Here is a 16,663-nt window from a genome sequence, read left to right on the forward strand (position 1 = left end):
AACCGCAGGCTCTTTCAATGATGCCTTGATGTTAAGAACCAGAATTAAATGCAGTGTCTGGCAGCATTTTGTTGTAGGCCTGTGTTTGTGTTATCATTTGAGTTGTTACTAGCTGCTGCTGCCATAACACTTCAAAGATTCTGACAACCAGGAGAAAAAATGAGCGCAGACCACAGACCATTGTTTTTCTCTATGTGCAAACAATGCTGTGATAACTGTTTTAAAGGAAAATATTATGTGGCTTAAAGGTTTGTGAAGTGAGTGTGCCATGGTGCAGTAGTTTGTACTTAATTCTGAGGTAGTTTAAATATTTTAAATTTATAGCAATAGTATTTGTGCTCTCAGTATCTAACTGCATGCAAAGTCCTCTGCCCTCCCTCTCTCCCCAGGGGCTCGTCCTCCTCTGTTGGAGGTGCTGGGTGAAATTAAAGTAGCAACACCACCAACCTGCTCCAGGAGGAAGCATGTGCCAACCTTAAATATTTCTGGTGCCATACCTTACTGCATGGCATCCAGCCACTTGAACAGCTATAAGCTATCAACTTCTGTTTCACACCCAGAGTAAGACAAGTTGTTAAGAGTGCACTTTATTTTGTCTCCACTTTGTATCATAGCATAAACATCTACAGTTAATTATTCTCAACCACATCATATTATTTCTTATTTTTTAGTTTTTTTTTTAATATGAAAGGAGTTTGAGATTTAAAAATGTTTTTGTTCAGAAGTCATATGCTAGAAACAAACTCATTTCTATGGTAGACCTGATAAGCAACTGCCTTTTTTAAGTTTTTTGGCAGAATTACAAATTGGTGCTTTCATTAGTTACAGCTAGAACCAATGACTAAGAACAATGAACACAGGGCATGAAAAATTTATCTCATTAACTATCATAAGTAGTTAACAGTTGGTTTAATTTAAAATTAATAATAGTAGTCAGGTGGGTCAACAAATACAAATGCCAGGTAGATAAAGACTATTGCACATGTAGATCCAAGAAGCATTTAAACACAAGCCCCACCACCAGCAGTTGCCCTAGGGATGCTACCAAGAGCTGTACAAAAAATAGTGCAATAAGAACTGCCTGAAAAAAAGCAGTGTGGGCCTGCTGTTGTGCTCCCCCCTGCCAGGCCTGATCACGTGTTCACTCACTTACCACCTTCTGCTGGTAGAAGACTGTGCGAGGGTGCAGCTAGCTCCCACACTGCACTTTTGTTTTTACTTCAGCACCTTTCATGCAAAGCGGGCTAGGCTTTGCAAAGGTACACAATAGGCTACTACGCCACAATGAAGTTAAATGACTTAGCAGCAGAACTGGAACTGGACTTATTTTTAAAAAAAAAGTCTTACCATGCACTGCCTAACCAAGGGCCAAGCTCTCCTCTCACCATTGCTTTAGTCACATTGGCCAGCAACTCCTCAGAGCGCACATGAGGAGGCGAGACTGTGCCCTGCTGGTCTATTGGGGGAGGGGGCGGGCATGCAGCGGAGCACAGCACACTGCTTTCAACATAAATGCAGACTAGCCACTTAAACCATCATACCATTGCTCAAGGAGATTCCCCATTTGTTTTAGGCAATAGGAAAAAAAAAATTGAAATCCACTTACACACAGGAGTGGCATTGTCCTGAATACTTGAAACCTGCATTAAAATAATAATGGCTGGGGGGGGGGAGGAAAAAAAAAAAAAAAAGCATTCCCCCCCCCAAACGCACACTGCTGCTCTTCTTTCTTCCATCATGTGTTGGTGTTAAAGTCTCGTGTTTGACAAGAAATACATGCTCCATGTTCCTGAGCCAAACTGTTCAGCGCTTTGAGCACAACATCTGGCATGTGGTCTGTTATCATCTTGGGACTTATTAAAATGCTGCTGAAGACTGTTTCTTTTGACCAGCTTGCAGTATATTTAATATCTGAAGAGCACAACCTAAAACAAAAACAAAAACAAACCAACCAAACAAAATTTTCAGAATGGCTCAATGGATGTGCCAAGTCACGCTTGGAATGGCTTTCCTGTGCGGCTATACAACCTGGGGGTGTCTGACTAGTTTTAGAGGACACATTAAAACCTTTTCACAGAAACAACATTAGTTTAATGCTGCAGAAACTATGCAGTTAGTTGGGATTTTACTTTACAGAACATATAGTACATGATTGGGGGGGGGGTCCTGTGTTACAGTGTACGTAAGAAACACACACACACACACACACACACACACACACACACACACACACACACACACACACGATTAACTGCTGTGCTCACACACACACACACACACACACACACACACACACACACACACACACACACACACACACACACACACACACACACACACACACACACACGATTAACTGCTGTGCTCACAAGTTACTGAAGAGCAAGACTAAGCTGATAGTATGTAAGTGCATCCATCAAGAAAAACCTGGTTGGTCTCAAGTATTAGAAGTACCCAATTTTTAAAACTATTAAAATATCTCAATATTAAGGATGAAGTGAAGCTTAAAGTAATTATCAATCTGCTCCAAGAGAGGGGAAGGAAAAAAAAAAAAAGAAAAAAAAAAAAAAAAAAAAAAGGATTTCTTCTCTCTTGTCTTCCCTCTTTGTAGTTGAAATAAGCACATGTCACTTACATCTGGTTTTCTGTAAATTACACATGTTTTTATTCTTATTTCAGAAAGAAATGAGGAAGGTTAGCATAGGGAAGTACCTGTCTAGCCTGCAGGGAGTTTCAGACCATTTTAATCTTAAAAAAACACAACGGAAATAACACAACAAAAAAACCCCATCCACCCCCTTCCCGTAGTTTCAGCTTTTCTGGTGTCTTTGCTTCTATTTAGTGGAAGCAAGAAAAATGAGACAAGCAAAGGCTAAGAGACTTGCGTCTGCATAGTCAAGCTGGCTACTGGGATAGCTGGACCTCTCCCTCGGGCTGAGCAAGTGTTATGGGCAGTATTTTGCCATCTTTATCACTGCCAGGGTGCTTATGACTACCCTACCCCGTAAATAGGTATTTCATTATCACCCCACCACTACTGGGATATAAGACTGCAAGATCATATACAGGAACTGCAGCATGCTAAAGCTGAACTTAGGGATCCACTGTTTAATGGCATCACATTGACACATGCCGCATATGGCACAACAATGAATACACACATACACAGAAGCAGTTTTCAAGGACCTGAAATGAAGCATAAAGAAGTAGGGAGGCCAGAGAGCAAAGTCAAAGTCAGAGAAAAGCTGCCTAATGTGCAAGAACCAAAATATGGGTGTAAGAGCTACAGCTGACAAGCAAGAACTGGAAACAAACATGTACTTTTGAAAGTGAGAAGCAACTTGAAGTAGATTTTAGGAAAACAGGACTATATTAGTCATTATTCCCACATACCTTCTAGAGCTGGATTCTTCCACAATATGGATAATCTTTCCAGGAAGATACAGCTGAGGATACTGAGGTGGTGAATTTAAGCGTGATTCATCCTCAAGGGCAGTGTATGAAGGTGACCGATGAACCATTAAACTCTCCTCTGCCAGAAGAGGCTGGGTTAGGTCATCTTGGTTTCTACCATCCAGCTCAGTTGGGAAATTATCTGGATCGCCTCCAAATACTTCGTACCAACACCCACGCAACAGAATCTGGTACTGAATTCAGAAAGAAAAACAGGCAAATTAAAGCTTGGCATCACTTCAACTCAAGTAATTTATTCTAGTTGTGTGCCTGCACTCACACCATCTGAAGCTACAATTAAAGATTAAAAATGACCATATGCACACGCTCCCCATTTCACCTTTCCCCACAGTAACATACATCTTACCAATAACTAACCCAAGCCACCAGTAAGGCTAAGGAAAACGTCACCATCTTTATCTGATAAATTATGTTGGGTGGGTTCTGCTGTCCAGATTAAAGTTTTCCTGCATCTGTAACTACTGCCAATCATCTAATTCTGTATTTACAATGTCACCAGTGCCCTCTGTAGGGCTGCTGATCCTGGGACTACATGGAAATCTTGGTACAGCAGATTGGGCTCCAGGTATTCAGAGACAGCAGTTTTAAATCTTCATACCACTCCCCTGTAACTCCAGTAACATCTTGTCTGACAACGCAGTTCTAGCACTTTCCAGAGAAGCGCTAACAGTGAAAAGAAGAGGTAAGCAATGCAACACCAAAACTGAGAAACATTTGCTTTTCAAATGAATACTAAAGGTTAAATTTAAATAAAACCACTAATTAGTTTACTTACTGATACTAAATGATTATTAATGAAAATAAGCAATATTATTTATTTTTCACCATTTCAACTGTTTGGTTTTTTTATTTTTTTGAATAGTTTCCTTTAACACAAAATTAGCAAACAGATCATTTCAGTTCTTAGATGTTGTGCACTAGTATTTTCCAGTCTTGTTGAATCTTCATTACCAGCAAGACAGACAGCTTTATAGGATAAGAGACTAATACCAATGTCACTGAATTAAAAACACTTGTTTTCCAAAACACAACTGTAAGTCTCTTAATTAAAAGCAAAAATACACATGCCAATTGTCACTTCATTAAACCTGGGCTTAACCCAGCGGACAATACCACCACTGTTAATAATTCACTGCATTTAGTTACCTTGGGTCTGTTACAGTTTGCCACGATTCTCACTATTCTCCTCTTTAAATCTTCCATATTGGGCATACTTAACCTGTTTAAACACATATAGAACAAAGTAAAGAAAAGCCTCCCATCTTTGCAATCTATTTAACTTATCTCTGAAAGAACAATTTAAAAATATTTCCATCTCACCTTGCAACGAGGTCCTTTCCAACAATGACTGAAACAATGAAGTGCTTAGTGTAATCTGCAAGCGATTTGCTTAAAAAAAAAAGACACATTTTAGACGCACTAAAAATATATGCACATCTTAAGTTATATTTTTATACAACAATAACAATCATAAAAATTTGTTTCAGTTCTTTAGTGGGCTTTCAGAGCAATTTGCTACAGAGGACAGAGCAATTTCAATGCTGATTATAATGGTTTCTCATACGTGCAGATGTCAAACAGACCAAGGTAGACTAGTCAGATGAGCATTTTATTTCTGAAACATTTATTTGAAACTCTGTATTATCTAGCTGAACTCACAAAAAATATTCCATTATTTAATACTTCCTGCAGAACTTGACTGTAACTCAAGATGGAGCAAATCCAATTTTAATGGAGAACTTACAAACAAAGTCTGAAAATATTCAAGCCAGCTAAAAAGCCAAACTCTACTGTCAATATAGATAAGGCATAATATTATTTTTTTGTGTAAAAAAGGAAATAACTGAACAGGCTCACATCAAAACAACTGCCAAACTAATCTCTACAATTACTGCAGAGTTATCATCTGATGTATTTGTCAACTCTCTTCAAGATTTTTGCATCCTAGAGATGGAACCAAACAACAGACATATCATATTTACCTTAAAAGTCCTCCTGGAGGAGAAAAGGCATAACATTTTAAGGTTGGGAAAGAGTTCCTGAGCATGACGGCCAGTATGGAAGCTGTTCCACCACCTAAACTGTGACCAACTATCACAAGTTTATACTCCTGAAGACAGAAAGAAAAGACTGAAACACAGACACCAAAAAACCTTTGCATAATTTTTCTGGCAAAAGAAATAATTTTGAAGGTAGCTTACTGGAGCAATTGTGAAAGCCTGGTTTAAAATTCCATCATTTATTAGCTTTCGATAGATGTAATTTGCAGCTTGAGTTATCCCCTAGAAGACAGCATTTTAAGTTAGAAAACAAGGGTAATCTCTCATCTGAAATGTGATGCATGTATACTTTAAATACAATGCTACCATACAACAACTTTTTTCTTTTTGCAGAAATGATCTTCTCTTTTAACATGCTCCTGACTGAGGTCTAGGTATAACCAAGTGGTATCATATGTAACTGCTAAAAAGCCTTTGGAATATTTAATAAGGACATGGAGTCAGACAGCAGGACTACAGCTTCTACTTTGCAGTGTCACAGGCAGTATTTGATGTAACGATCAAGCCAACTGAAAGATTCTGTGCAACCCATCTTGCAGAAATACTCTTCCTGTTTAACTGAAGACCCTGGATGTTAAATCAGTTTTCTTACTGCAAAGATGAACTCTGAACGCTCTGGACTGCACACACCTTATGTACAAAGCCATTTTCTAGAACATCCTCCAGTGTCAAGTCTTCACAATCTGCTGACAGATCAGTGAGAATGTCCTGTAAACAAGACAGATTTTATCAGACCTCTCCGCAGGCCTTCATAGCTCATGGGTCCCACTATACCTCTTAACATGGTCATATGGACATCATCATCATATTTCCAAGTTTTAAGCAACAAAATAGGACCCACCATAAACCACCACTCAAGCAACCATATACAGCATCCAATTCTGATTTCAGCAGCTCTTGCCCAGCTGCAAACACACACTATAAAGGCACCTCCCCTCACAGCACAACAGGAAGCAATCACTGCCCTCCCGTCACCAGTCTCTTCCAGTGGCACAGGCAATACTATCCATCCGAGGACACAGAGGCATACAGCTTCAGCCTGGAGGACTCACACCCATGAGTCAGTTGTTTTTCAATATAACACAACTTCCTCTGGATACTGGGAGTTTACCCATTTCTACAGAGCCAGTTATACATCAGATGGATGATACCTCGAAAGACAAGGTTCCTCTCACTGCAACCACGATAGCTTCCTTTTTGTGATCCAAAGCAACAAAAAATGGAATCTCATAGATCTGGAGGGAAAGAAGTATTCAGTAAAGATACCAGGTTTTTGTAAAAGCAAACATTTGTTCTCACCTTCTGAAAGCTCTAACTGAGCTCTATTTATTGTATTATGGAAAGAATCTGACTTATTTTCTCACTTGTTGTTAAGTGCTCTCATTGCAATACTGAGACAGATCTTTGTCAATGGCTTTGTGACTGTTTCTTTAGATTGAAAAAAAATCAGAACCAAAGAATGTATGTTTCAGGGGCTGTTTTCTTTTTTTTTTCTTTTGCATCTTCCACTTATAAACAGTGGATGCAAACTAGAAACTTCACCCCTTGCTTTCACTGAATTAATCACTAAGGGTTTTTGCTGAATGCCTGTCCACATTGTTTACCTTGTTATGAAAACAGATATGAATGAAGTCTCTGTACTGCAGTCCTGTTATTTTTAGGATGGATCCAAAGTGAAAGTTATGACGATCACTGCCAGTTATATCAGAATCTGTTGGTCTATTTCCGCAACTAACAAACACAGAAGAGAAAAACTTTCATGTTCAAATTTTTTAGGTTTCCTTTCAGGAATCAAACTCAGTTACATTTGCAGAAGGATTTCTGCCAGGAGTCAAAAGCTCATCTGATTTTTTGGAATCACACTAGTAGTCTGATACAAGATGTCACCTCTGCCCACAAACCTGATTTTGTCTGAGGAACACGCCATACATTTTCAGTTCAAGGACTGGCAAATACACCATTGCTACAGGACTATCAGCAGAGCAAACAAGGCAATAAGGAAAAAATTATTAAGACTACAGGCCAATGATAGAAAATACAAACAAGCAAAAAGGAAATTTAAAACAAGTTCTGTATGGTAGGCTTATCTAATGTTTTATCCATTGTATTATGTGAAATTTCAGTTTTTCCAAGTCATTAATATGTGAGTAGGTTAAGTAATTTCATGTTACTAATTTAGAAACAATCATGATTACAGTCACAGACTTGGGTGGTCACTTAAATATATGGTAATCTTAGGCAGAATTATGTATATTTCAATATTGACTGTAAAGATTTCTTTTTCAGTGAATGTTGACTCTAAAGGTTGGGGGAGCTGAATGAGGAAAGGGAAGCACATGGAGGCTGGAGCAACACTAAACTTTTCGCAATTCCTTTAAGATAGAGAACTGTCAACAGTTTTCCCCCAAAGCCTCATTTTAAAAGCGTGTTTGGTTTAATTCCAATTCTTCTCGGCATTTTGCTGAATGAATCTTATTGGTTCAGACTGAATGAAGGTCGAGCACCTTCTTTATCTCATTTGCAAACTTTTCTTAAAAGACAAAAGCTAATCTGTCTCTGAGGGTGGGGAGAGGCATTGAAATTTTGTTTCTACTTAATTTGTGGAAGACAACTCTACTGGTGAAACTCATGTACTCGCAATGAGTGACATAATTTAATGAAACAAAAATACGGCTATTGAAACTACTTTACTTGTACTAACACTTGTTAAGTAAAAGGAAGCTATGCATTTTCAAGATCTTGATCCAACCTACCAATCACCATTGAGCTTACAGAGTGCAGTAAACGGGTTGGTGTATATGTAGTAGGGCCAGCCATAGGCAGCTGCAGCAAACCGCATGTAGTGAGCGGCATTCTCCAGTTCGATATCCAAATCGTCAGTCTGAGAGGACATAAGGAAAGAAGAGGAAGGACACAGAGGAAGAAAGATACGTAAGGCCGCCCCAGAAAAAAACCTGAACGCAGACTGCTGAAAATTAAGGCTTGTTGAAATAGACACTACCCAAGAGGAAAACCTCAAGGTTAAAGATGTACTAAAAATAGCCTGTTGTATTCCAGGAAAAAAATTACTGTGTTTATTTACATAGCAACGGAACTCAAGAATCCTGAAAAGCTCTCGTTACATTATTTTTTCTGATACTTATGCACCAATAAGCTCAATACTGAAAAATGTTACTTAGGGATGTCAAAGGAACGGCTAAAGAGTCTGTAGCAGATCTCTCTGTCAAGAGCTTTTTTAGCGTAACCTCTTATTGGCTGGATGCAAAAGGAATTCCATAGACATGCACGTTTACTAGATACTCTGGTTGAAGTAAATTATATACTTCTGTGAAACACAGAACAAAAGAAGATAAAATAATTTACAAAAGACATTCTAACACGGGACACTAGCAAAGATCAATTAGCAAACTGTGACCTGCATCTGCAAGCAGTTAAAAGCTGCTATTTTTGCTTATCTTGTCCAGATATTTGCAGCAAACATTAAAAACTTAAACAGACCAGAATACTAAAAGACTAGCTTTTCAGTTCTTTGCTAATAGGACCAAATATAATTTTCTCTGTGTTCCCTTTCTCTCCTCTCTCTTCAACAGTGATCTAAAGACCTAAATTGTTCCTATTTGTACTTAATTCTCCATTCATACCTCTCATGGAGTGGAAGCACTACTGGTATAAGTGAATACATGCTGAGAGCTGGAATTTTCAAAGAGCTAGAGAGCTAAAATCTCTTTTGAAGATAAGTATTGTCAGAACATGAATTAGGCACCTTTGAAAAATCCTGCTCTTAACCTCTTCAAAACTTGTGTCAATTTGGATTCATTATCAATTTCTAATCATTCACTTTTAAGCTGTACTTATGCAAAAGGAGACATATGTTTTGTCCACATACTCGTCAACATGTTTTTACTTTACTTATTCATAATTTAAATTGTGAATTTTCAAAGAGCTAGAGAGCTAAAATCTCTTTTGAAGATAAGTATTGTCAGAACATGAATTAGGCACCTTTGAAAAATCCTGCTCTTAACCTCTTCAAAACTTGTGTCAATTTGGATTCATTATCAATTTCTAATCATTCACTTTTAAGCCGTACTTATGCAAAAGGAGACATATGTTTTGTCCACATACTCGTCAACATGTTTTTACTTTACTTATTCATAATTTAAATTGTGAATTTTTATAATAGTGTTTAATTTTGTCAAGAAAGCATTTGTACAAAGAACTACATTTCAATTAGATCCAACACCCTCTCCTACAGGAGATGCACCAGAGGCTGCAACAATCCTATCTTACCCCAGGAGATGTTGGAGAATGACACAGGACTTCTTCAGGTTCTTTTCGGCAACTTTCCATTTTGTCTTGCTCTTGATGGAGCAGAGTCAAACCAGCTGCTATATCACTTGGCACCAGGTCGGTGTCCTATAAAAAGAAATGAGAGAGTGCTTAAAAAAACCCACAACTCAACATGGCAAGATTATCTCATAAGAAAATGCACAAGGAATTCTAGAAAGATTTTTTCAGTTTATATAAATACATGTTACTCAGAAGACAAAGTGTATTAGAGAAACAAGTCACATCACTATCTAAACCACCCTTCTGTACATATGGAATGTTTTATTCGAACAAGACTGATGACAATTCTACACATGAATTTCATCATTTAAAAAAAACCCTTTGAGGGACCTGCCCAGTCCTATAGGAAATAATGATCCAGACACTACTTATCATGTTCTGTGCCACCAGGTAAAAAGCTCTTAAGCCCTGTATGTTATACAGCTATTATTATTCCTTAAATACAGAGAACAACTAAAAACAATTTCACACAGGACAGGGCTAAAGGGCTTTTACTCAACTATCTGGGGCAACCATCTCCCCATAAGATTGACTCCCTTTATCCTGCAAAGCACTGAGTAGGCAGGAGCTGTAAATTAGCATGCACAAACACCGCTTAATAAACAAGAACTATTAGTTTTGAAATCATGAACAGATCTCAGTGTCAACACGGAACTTTGGTTGCCCAAGCAGTAGCTGACATAAATTTGAGCTAAACCAACACGATACAGCCTTCGATTAGGTACAGGTTTTCTACTGTTTCCAAAAAGCAGCTTCCCACATGTTCACAGACTAGTCCGGTACCTGTTCAGAACTGGGAAACATTTTACTGCCCCCCCCTTTCTTTTCCTTCTCTCAAAAGCCAGAAAGTAGCCAGATTCTTTGATACTGGTGTGACTCTTTACTCAGTGAGTAAGAAAAACTTCTGTATCTTCACATATTGAGGAAAAGAAACTTAACCTCATTCTCCTGACGCTCACCTAACAAGAAATGCCGTTTTCTAATAGCCCGTCATGCTTGTGAAAGGAGAGAAACCTTTTTCAAAAGGGAGGAAAAAATCAGTGTGGTATATGTTATAAGAGAACCACCTTTAATTTTGAAATCGGCCTATTCAAAACCCAACTTTAAAGCACAGGGTAGCAGTGAACTCTTGCTGAAGAAATGTTCACGCGAGTGTGTTGCAATATTTGGAAGTTTGGTGTTAGGCAAAAGCAGAAAAGAACATAAAATAAAACCTTTCCATCTTACTGAAAAGTAGGCGCGGAAAAGCTCTGCAATACTTGTAAAAGCCACTCGATGGTCATCATCTTGCACAATACAACAACACAGTAACCTGATCCTTTTTTCCCAGACTCTGGTAGCAGTGTTCTTCACATTATAGAGCAATTGCCCTGACTGACTGCTTTCCAGGTTCCGATTTACACCATCAGTGAGGTAAACTGTCTTTTTTCCTCCAAGTGGATCAAAGACGATTATAACTCCAATGATGGTGAAGATGATGATAATCCAGCTGCAGAACAGAAGGAAGTGGGAGGAAAAGGCCATAAAATCAGCTACTTCTGAAATACTCAAGACAATGCAACTACAGATCTCAACAGACAGAAGACAAACTTAGGTAAGAAATTCTGTAAGAACACCATCTGTTACCGTCAAAAGGGTGAATGCTTTTTTACTGGGCTTTCAATCCACTAGACATAAGAACAAGACCGTCAGCTCATTCCATAGAGAGCACCCAAACTCAAAATCATAGCCTCGTGCCTTAAAAATAGCAACCCAGACTTGCCAGTGATCTAGTCACTTGCCTCTCCACATTCATCCCATTTTCTACATTCTCATCTATCCTTCTTATCCCTTCTGTTCTTCATCTTCTTATCTTTCACCCTATTAGGTGTGTACTCTGCAAGGCAGGAAGCTCAAACCTGTTTAGGAAAGGATATCAATTTATTCTAGTTGTAGAGATTTAGAAGTTTTTCCTTCATTCACTGTGAAACCCTTTTATGAGAAGTCAAAATAATTTAAAAGAAATATCAAAGCCTTTAACTTTCAAAAAAAGTCTTAAATGAATACAGAAAAAACATGTGTACCACTATTACCTTGCAACAACTGTCCCAAATACGACATTCATCACAGTCTTCTCACAGTGTACGCTGCTGTCTGACACCCATACAGCTCCTACAACAGCCCACATGAATTCAGGCAAATAGAGAAGTAGGCGCGTATAAAGTAGTTTGGGAAGAGATTTTCTTGGGCCTGGATTAGAAATTGTTCCTGAAATTACAGGAATAATTTAAAACAAGAGCTGTTTACAAAGGCATCCTAAGTACATAAAATCCTACAAAGGTACATGAGCTTTTTGAGCTTTATAGAAAATATGAAATTTAATCAAAATTATAAATTCTTTCAAACTTTAATGGAAAGTTATCACTGAAGCTGAAAAAAGAAAGCAACAATGGTTTAGAGCCATGATTCTTACAATCTGCTCCACTAATTCTCAGTATCACTTTCCAGCAAGAGACAGTTTTGCAGTGAACTTGAGGTAGTAGTGCTGTGTCCACCATAAGCCAAAGCTGCGAACTGGAGTGTTGCCTCACCTACATTTCCCTATGACTTTTGCTGCCAATGTCTATCTATTTACTATAAACAAAACCAAAAGCATTTTTCTTTTCATTTCCATCATTTTATTCTAGGATTTCAGGATAGTCCTATCTATTAAGTGATATATTCTTATATTTAAAAAACATTAAACCTCATTGGACTTTTTTTATTCAAGTCCAATTGAGCTATATCTAAAAACCCCCCCTGTTTTTAGCATAATATTTTTTTTCTATTCAGTACGCCTGACCACCTATTAACAATATATACAAACAAGCAATGAAATTTCCTCTTGGTAAGGACAGCAAAGCAGAACCTTGTAAGACTAATTCTCTGGAACTCAGAGTTTAATCCCTAACATGGCTTATTTCCTGGGAAGGTAGACAATGACTATATCTTTATTTCAGCTCAGGGAATTATCTGCTCTCCTGCTCTATGTGATCATTTTAAAGTCAGATATGTTTCAACTTTTTGAAAAACAGAAGTATTATAGAGAAAGGATTTTGTGGAGATGAAAAAACTGCATCTAAGTGGTTAAAAGAAAAAAAATGACATAGATTTGAAACACCAGGAATATTGCTGGTTTTGTTCATTGCCAAAGTCATCAAAATTGAGCCGAATAACATCCCAGCCATTTCTAAGTGGCTTTACAGGAGTTAATAGTTAGCTAACAAGAATTACAGACAAAACTTGTCACCCAATAAAAGAGCATTGTAAAAGATAATACATACTACAGAACAGATTGTGAAGCAAATAATAGTTCAGTCAGCTGAATATTGCAATTTTAGAGATGTTGCTTTGCAGGCCTACGTGCAATGAAGTTCTATTCACCTGAGTCACTAAATGCATTCGCATTTTTTGCAGGTACTTGCACTTTTTATTTAGGAGAAAAAAAAAAGCAGGACTATTTCCAGAAACACAGCATTTATTAGAGTATCTGCTGTATTTTCTGTATTGTTAATTTACAAATGACCTCTTCCTTTTAGCACTCTTAGGCAATAAAAAGGGTATATTTTTATGGCTAGCTTAACTCCTTAAACCACTCTGCTTATCACACAATAATGAAGCCGGTGGGGTGCGTGTGTACTCATGCGCAGGCAGCATAATTTATAAAGGTTTAAAATGCTGCGGAACAAAACCAATAACTTCGGAAACTATTCTCCAAACGTAAAAGTGTGGTTCACATCCAGTGACAAAGCTGTTTAAAAAGCCCCTGACCCAATAGCTGCTTATTCCTGTTCCCATGCCGTACCCCGTGCTGCAGCAGCATGGCTGCTTGCGTGGACACGATCAAATGAACTGTGGTTCCTGTGAAAACAAGCCAACCAAACAAAAACTTTCCCTTCCCTGCACCACAACGCAGTGGATGAGTTCTCCGTCTAAGTTCACCAGTGGCATCATAACACCCATGTCAGTACAGTGCAAGGGGTGGTGCAAGAACCACTGCTAGCAAAAAAACACGTTATAACCACAGTCCAAAGACACCTCACCACTAGTTTTCTTGGAAATTCAGTCTCAGAATTCTTCCATTTCTTAGTTACATGACCTTTAACTACGTTTAAACTGAGCAAAGATCCTTCTTTCTTGCTATTTACAGTTACATCTCTCACCTCCACAAATCTGATATTAAAAACTGCATAACTTGGCTGCTCTTCCTTTCGTTCTGGAAACTGTAGGAAAACCATTCATTTGATTCAAGCCCAGGATTATCTTTCACATCTCTGCTCTGTCATAGTTTCTCTTCATGCACTCTTTATGCTTCTTTCCATTTAATTAATTTATATACTCTCCTATTTACAGTGTGTGATGAGAATCAATATATTAGAAATTGTGAGGATATTAGAAATCTATTACTCCAAAAACCATGTAAACATTCCAGATTAATATTCCTAGCAGTACTTTGGTAAAGAGGTTGCTCACCAGGAAAAAAATACAGTAATAACAAAAAAACTTCCCGATCATTTCTTTGTCTCAAAATGAAGTGATTCTGCAAAGGACTAGAAGTTACATTAGGGCTCCTTACTTCTGTTAAGTCTTCTGCTTCAAGACATTTATATGGATTGTTTTCCTATACATTCTTTTCCAAAGTAATCCATTACTGCTGATGAGCTTTTGTAAGATATGGCTAAATCCGCCTATGCAAGGCAAAGTTTGCAAGAAATTTCATCTAAGAGAGAGATTTGGATAAATTCCCCTAAAAGCCTATCAGAGACATTAAGAAAACTGTTTTGTTCCAGGTCATTATTAAATGGTGGAAATAGAGGCAGAAATTTTCAAGATGCTCTGATGGCGATAACTATATCTTTGTTAGCCATACTGAACTATCATCTCTGTTTATTATTTTTGACTCCTGACCAACAGAGATAATACTATTAAAGCAAATTAACAGTGACAGTTTCTTAAGCTTTAATACTGCCAAAGCACTTGAATTTTTGCAATGTTTTTGCTTTTTAAATGTCAACTGCAGGTTAAAAAATCCTATATAATTCTGCTATATAAATACAGAATATTATGTACTCTTTAATTATGTACCTCGCATACTGATGCATACAATAGCTGATAATGCACATATTATGGCAGCCAGGAGAATGAGGAGGACAAGCAAGTAGCTGTGCAATAAGCCTCCTCCAGCACAGTCGAACTGCCCCTTATGAACTGTGTAAAGAACAAGAATTCCAATCCACCTACAAGAAAACAGGGTAACAAAAGTTACAGCTGGAAAAAAAAGCACACTGCAAAGTGATCATTTAATAAAAAGTCTTTATCTTAATGGAAGTATTCTACAGAGATTAATAGGGAATTGGTTAAGTAATGAATGTCAGAATTCAACGATCGTAAGAGTACACAGCAATAATGACAACAAAGTCGGACTAAGCACGTTCCCTTTATGGTGCTACTTATTTCCATGGATCCCGAAGAACCGAGCCCGATTCAAAGGGAGGTGTCACTTTATTACTTGTAGGAATACTGAAACGCGTTAGCACTTCTCCGTGATTAAAGAGCAACGACTCATCGTGGTGCAGCGTGTACAAAAGACCTCACGCCGTAATTATGTGACGTTTGCTATTACAGGAACCGCAGGAAACGATCGTAAGATCACCTGGAAAAATCGGGGCTTTTCTCTGGCGCTGACATAATCCGCCAGACGAACAGGGCAGGCTGGCGGAGACCCGTCCCCGAGGGCGCGAGCCCGCCGCCCCAGCCGGCGAAGCCCAGCAGTAACGGCCGCACTCGCGCGACGCCCGCCTTACCACAGCACCCTGACGAAGAGCTCGAAGGCGCCCGGGAGCACGAAGTCGTCGCTGCCGATGGCCCAGCGCCGCCCGAACGCCACCAGCCCCGGCATCCTGCGCGCCGCCTCCGCCCTGCCGCCACGCACGGCGCGGCCGCCGCTCGCTGGCCTGCGCCGGCAGCCCCCGGCGGGCCGCCCTCGCCCGCCGAGCGGCGCGGCGTGACCTCCGCGCGGCCCCACCTCCGCGCGGCCCCGCCCCCGCCGCGGACGAGGCCGCCCACCGCGGGGCAGGCGGCTATGTCACGGGAGCGCGACGCCATGACGCACACGGCCGCGACGCTCTGCTCCCGGGCGCATGCGCGAAACCTCCCGCGCCACACGCACCCGCCGCCTGACCGGGAGTGCCGCCCTGCCCGCCGCCCAGGCGCATGCGCGGCACCGCCCCTGCCCACGGCGCAGGCGCTGCCCGCCGCTTGGGCGAGACCAGGCCCGAGAGGAAGGAGAGGCCCTAAACTGGCGGTTCAGTAACGAGTAATTGCTGCACAGCTCCTGGAAACCCTTCTCACACAAACAGTACAAATCGCCCATGGCCCAAGGGGCAGGGAGGCAGGAGCCTGTTGGTTTCACACAAATCTGAGCAGCAATGGGACAGGTGTAGTATCTTAGGTATTCAGTAGCATGTTACATTAGCATACGCTGTGGAAATAGGAAACACTATCCCCTGTGGGGAGATCACCACCACCACCACCACGAACTAGCACTAAGATACATGATGTCTTTAAGATGAAACAAATGCATCAAGAATCAAACCCTGACCTCTAATGCCCGATTCAGCACATCGGCTTGAACACCTTCGTTCGAGTCGTGCTGCCCAAGCTGAAGCGCCTGCAAAAGAACTGGGGCTGAGGCACTGTTACTCCGTTCAGTAACAATGCCCCGCTTCCCTTTAACAGCTCATGCTTTGGTACAGTGAATAATG

The 16,663-nt window shown here is 39.7% G+C and overlaps 1 protein-coding gene across 1 annotated transcript; it reads right to left on the reverse strand.

Annotated features, from left to right (window-relative positions):
* Positions 1–571: 571 nt before the first annotated feature.
* DAGLB (diacylglycerol lipase beta) lies at positions 572–15,948 on the reverse strand. The gene is made up of 15 exons (XM_026116083.2): positions 15,704–15,948; positions 14,985–15,136; positions 11,954–12,128; positions 11,109–11,370; positions 9,822–9,947; positions 8,288–8,415; positions 7,139–7,265; positions 6,686–6,769; positions 6,165–6,242; positions 5,676–5,756; positions 5,457–5,584; positions 4,795–4,863; positions 4,621–4,693; positions 3,394–3,647; positions 572–1,925 (listed from the first exon to the last, which is right to left on the reverse strand). The coding sequence occupies exons 1-15, from the start codon at positions 15,796–15,798 to the stop codon at positions 1,736–1,738; spliced, it is 2,022 nt and encodes a 673-aa protein (XP_025971868.1). The 5' UTR covers positions 15,799–15,948; the 3' UTR covers positions 572–1,735.
* Between the last annotated feature and the right edge of the window lie 715 nt (positions 15,949–16,663).

This window comes from Dromaius novaehollandiae, chromosome 14, assembly GCF_036370855.1.
Source record: "Dromaius novaehollandiae isolate bDroNov1 chromosome 14, bDroNov1.hap1, whole genome shotgun sequence".
Classification (NCBI taxonomy): domain Eukaryota; kingdom Metazoa; phylum Chordata; class Aves; order Casuariiformes; family Dromaiidae; genus Dromaius; species Dromaius novaehollandiae.

What these genes read in the sequence shown, in the direction of transcription:
- DAGLB (XM_026116083.2), bottom strand. Translation starts at nt 15,798, where the DNA reads ATGCCGGGGCTGGTGGCGTTCGGGCGGCGCTGGGCCATCGGCAGCGAC. An exon ending in CCTCCAGGAGGACTTTTAAG is followed by an intron (nt 4,864 to 5,456) that starts GTAAATATGATA and finishes TTTTTTTTTAAG; the next exon opens with CAAATCGCTTGCAGATTACA. An exon ending in GAAGAATCCAGCTCTAGAAG is followed by an intron (nt 1,926 to 3,393) that starts GTATGTGGGAAT and finishes TTTTTGTTTTAG; the next exon opens with GTTGTGCTCTTCAGATATTA.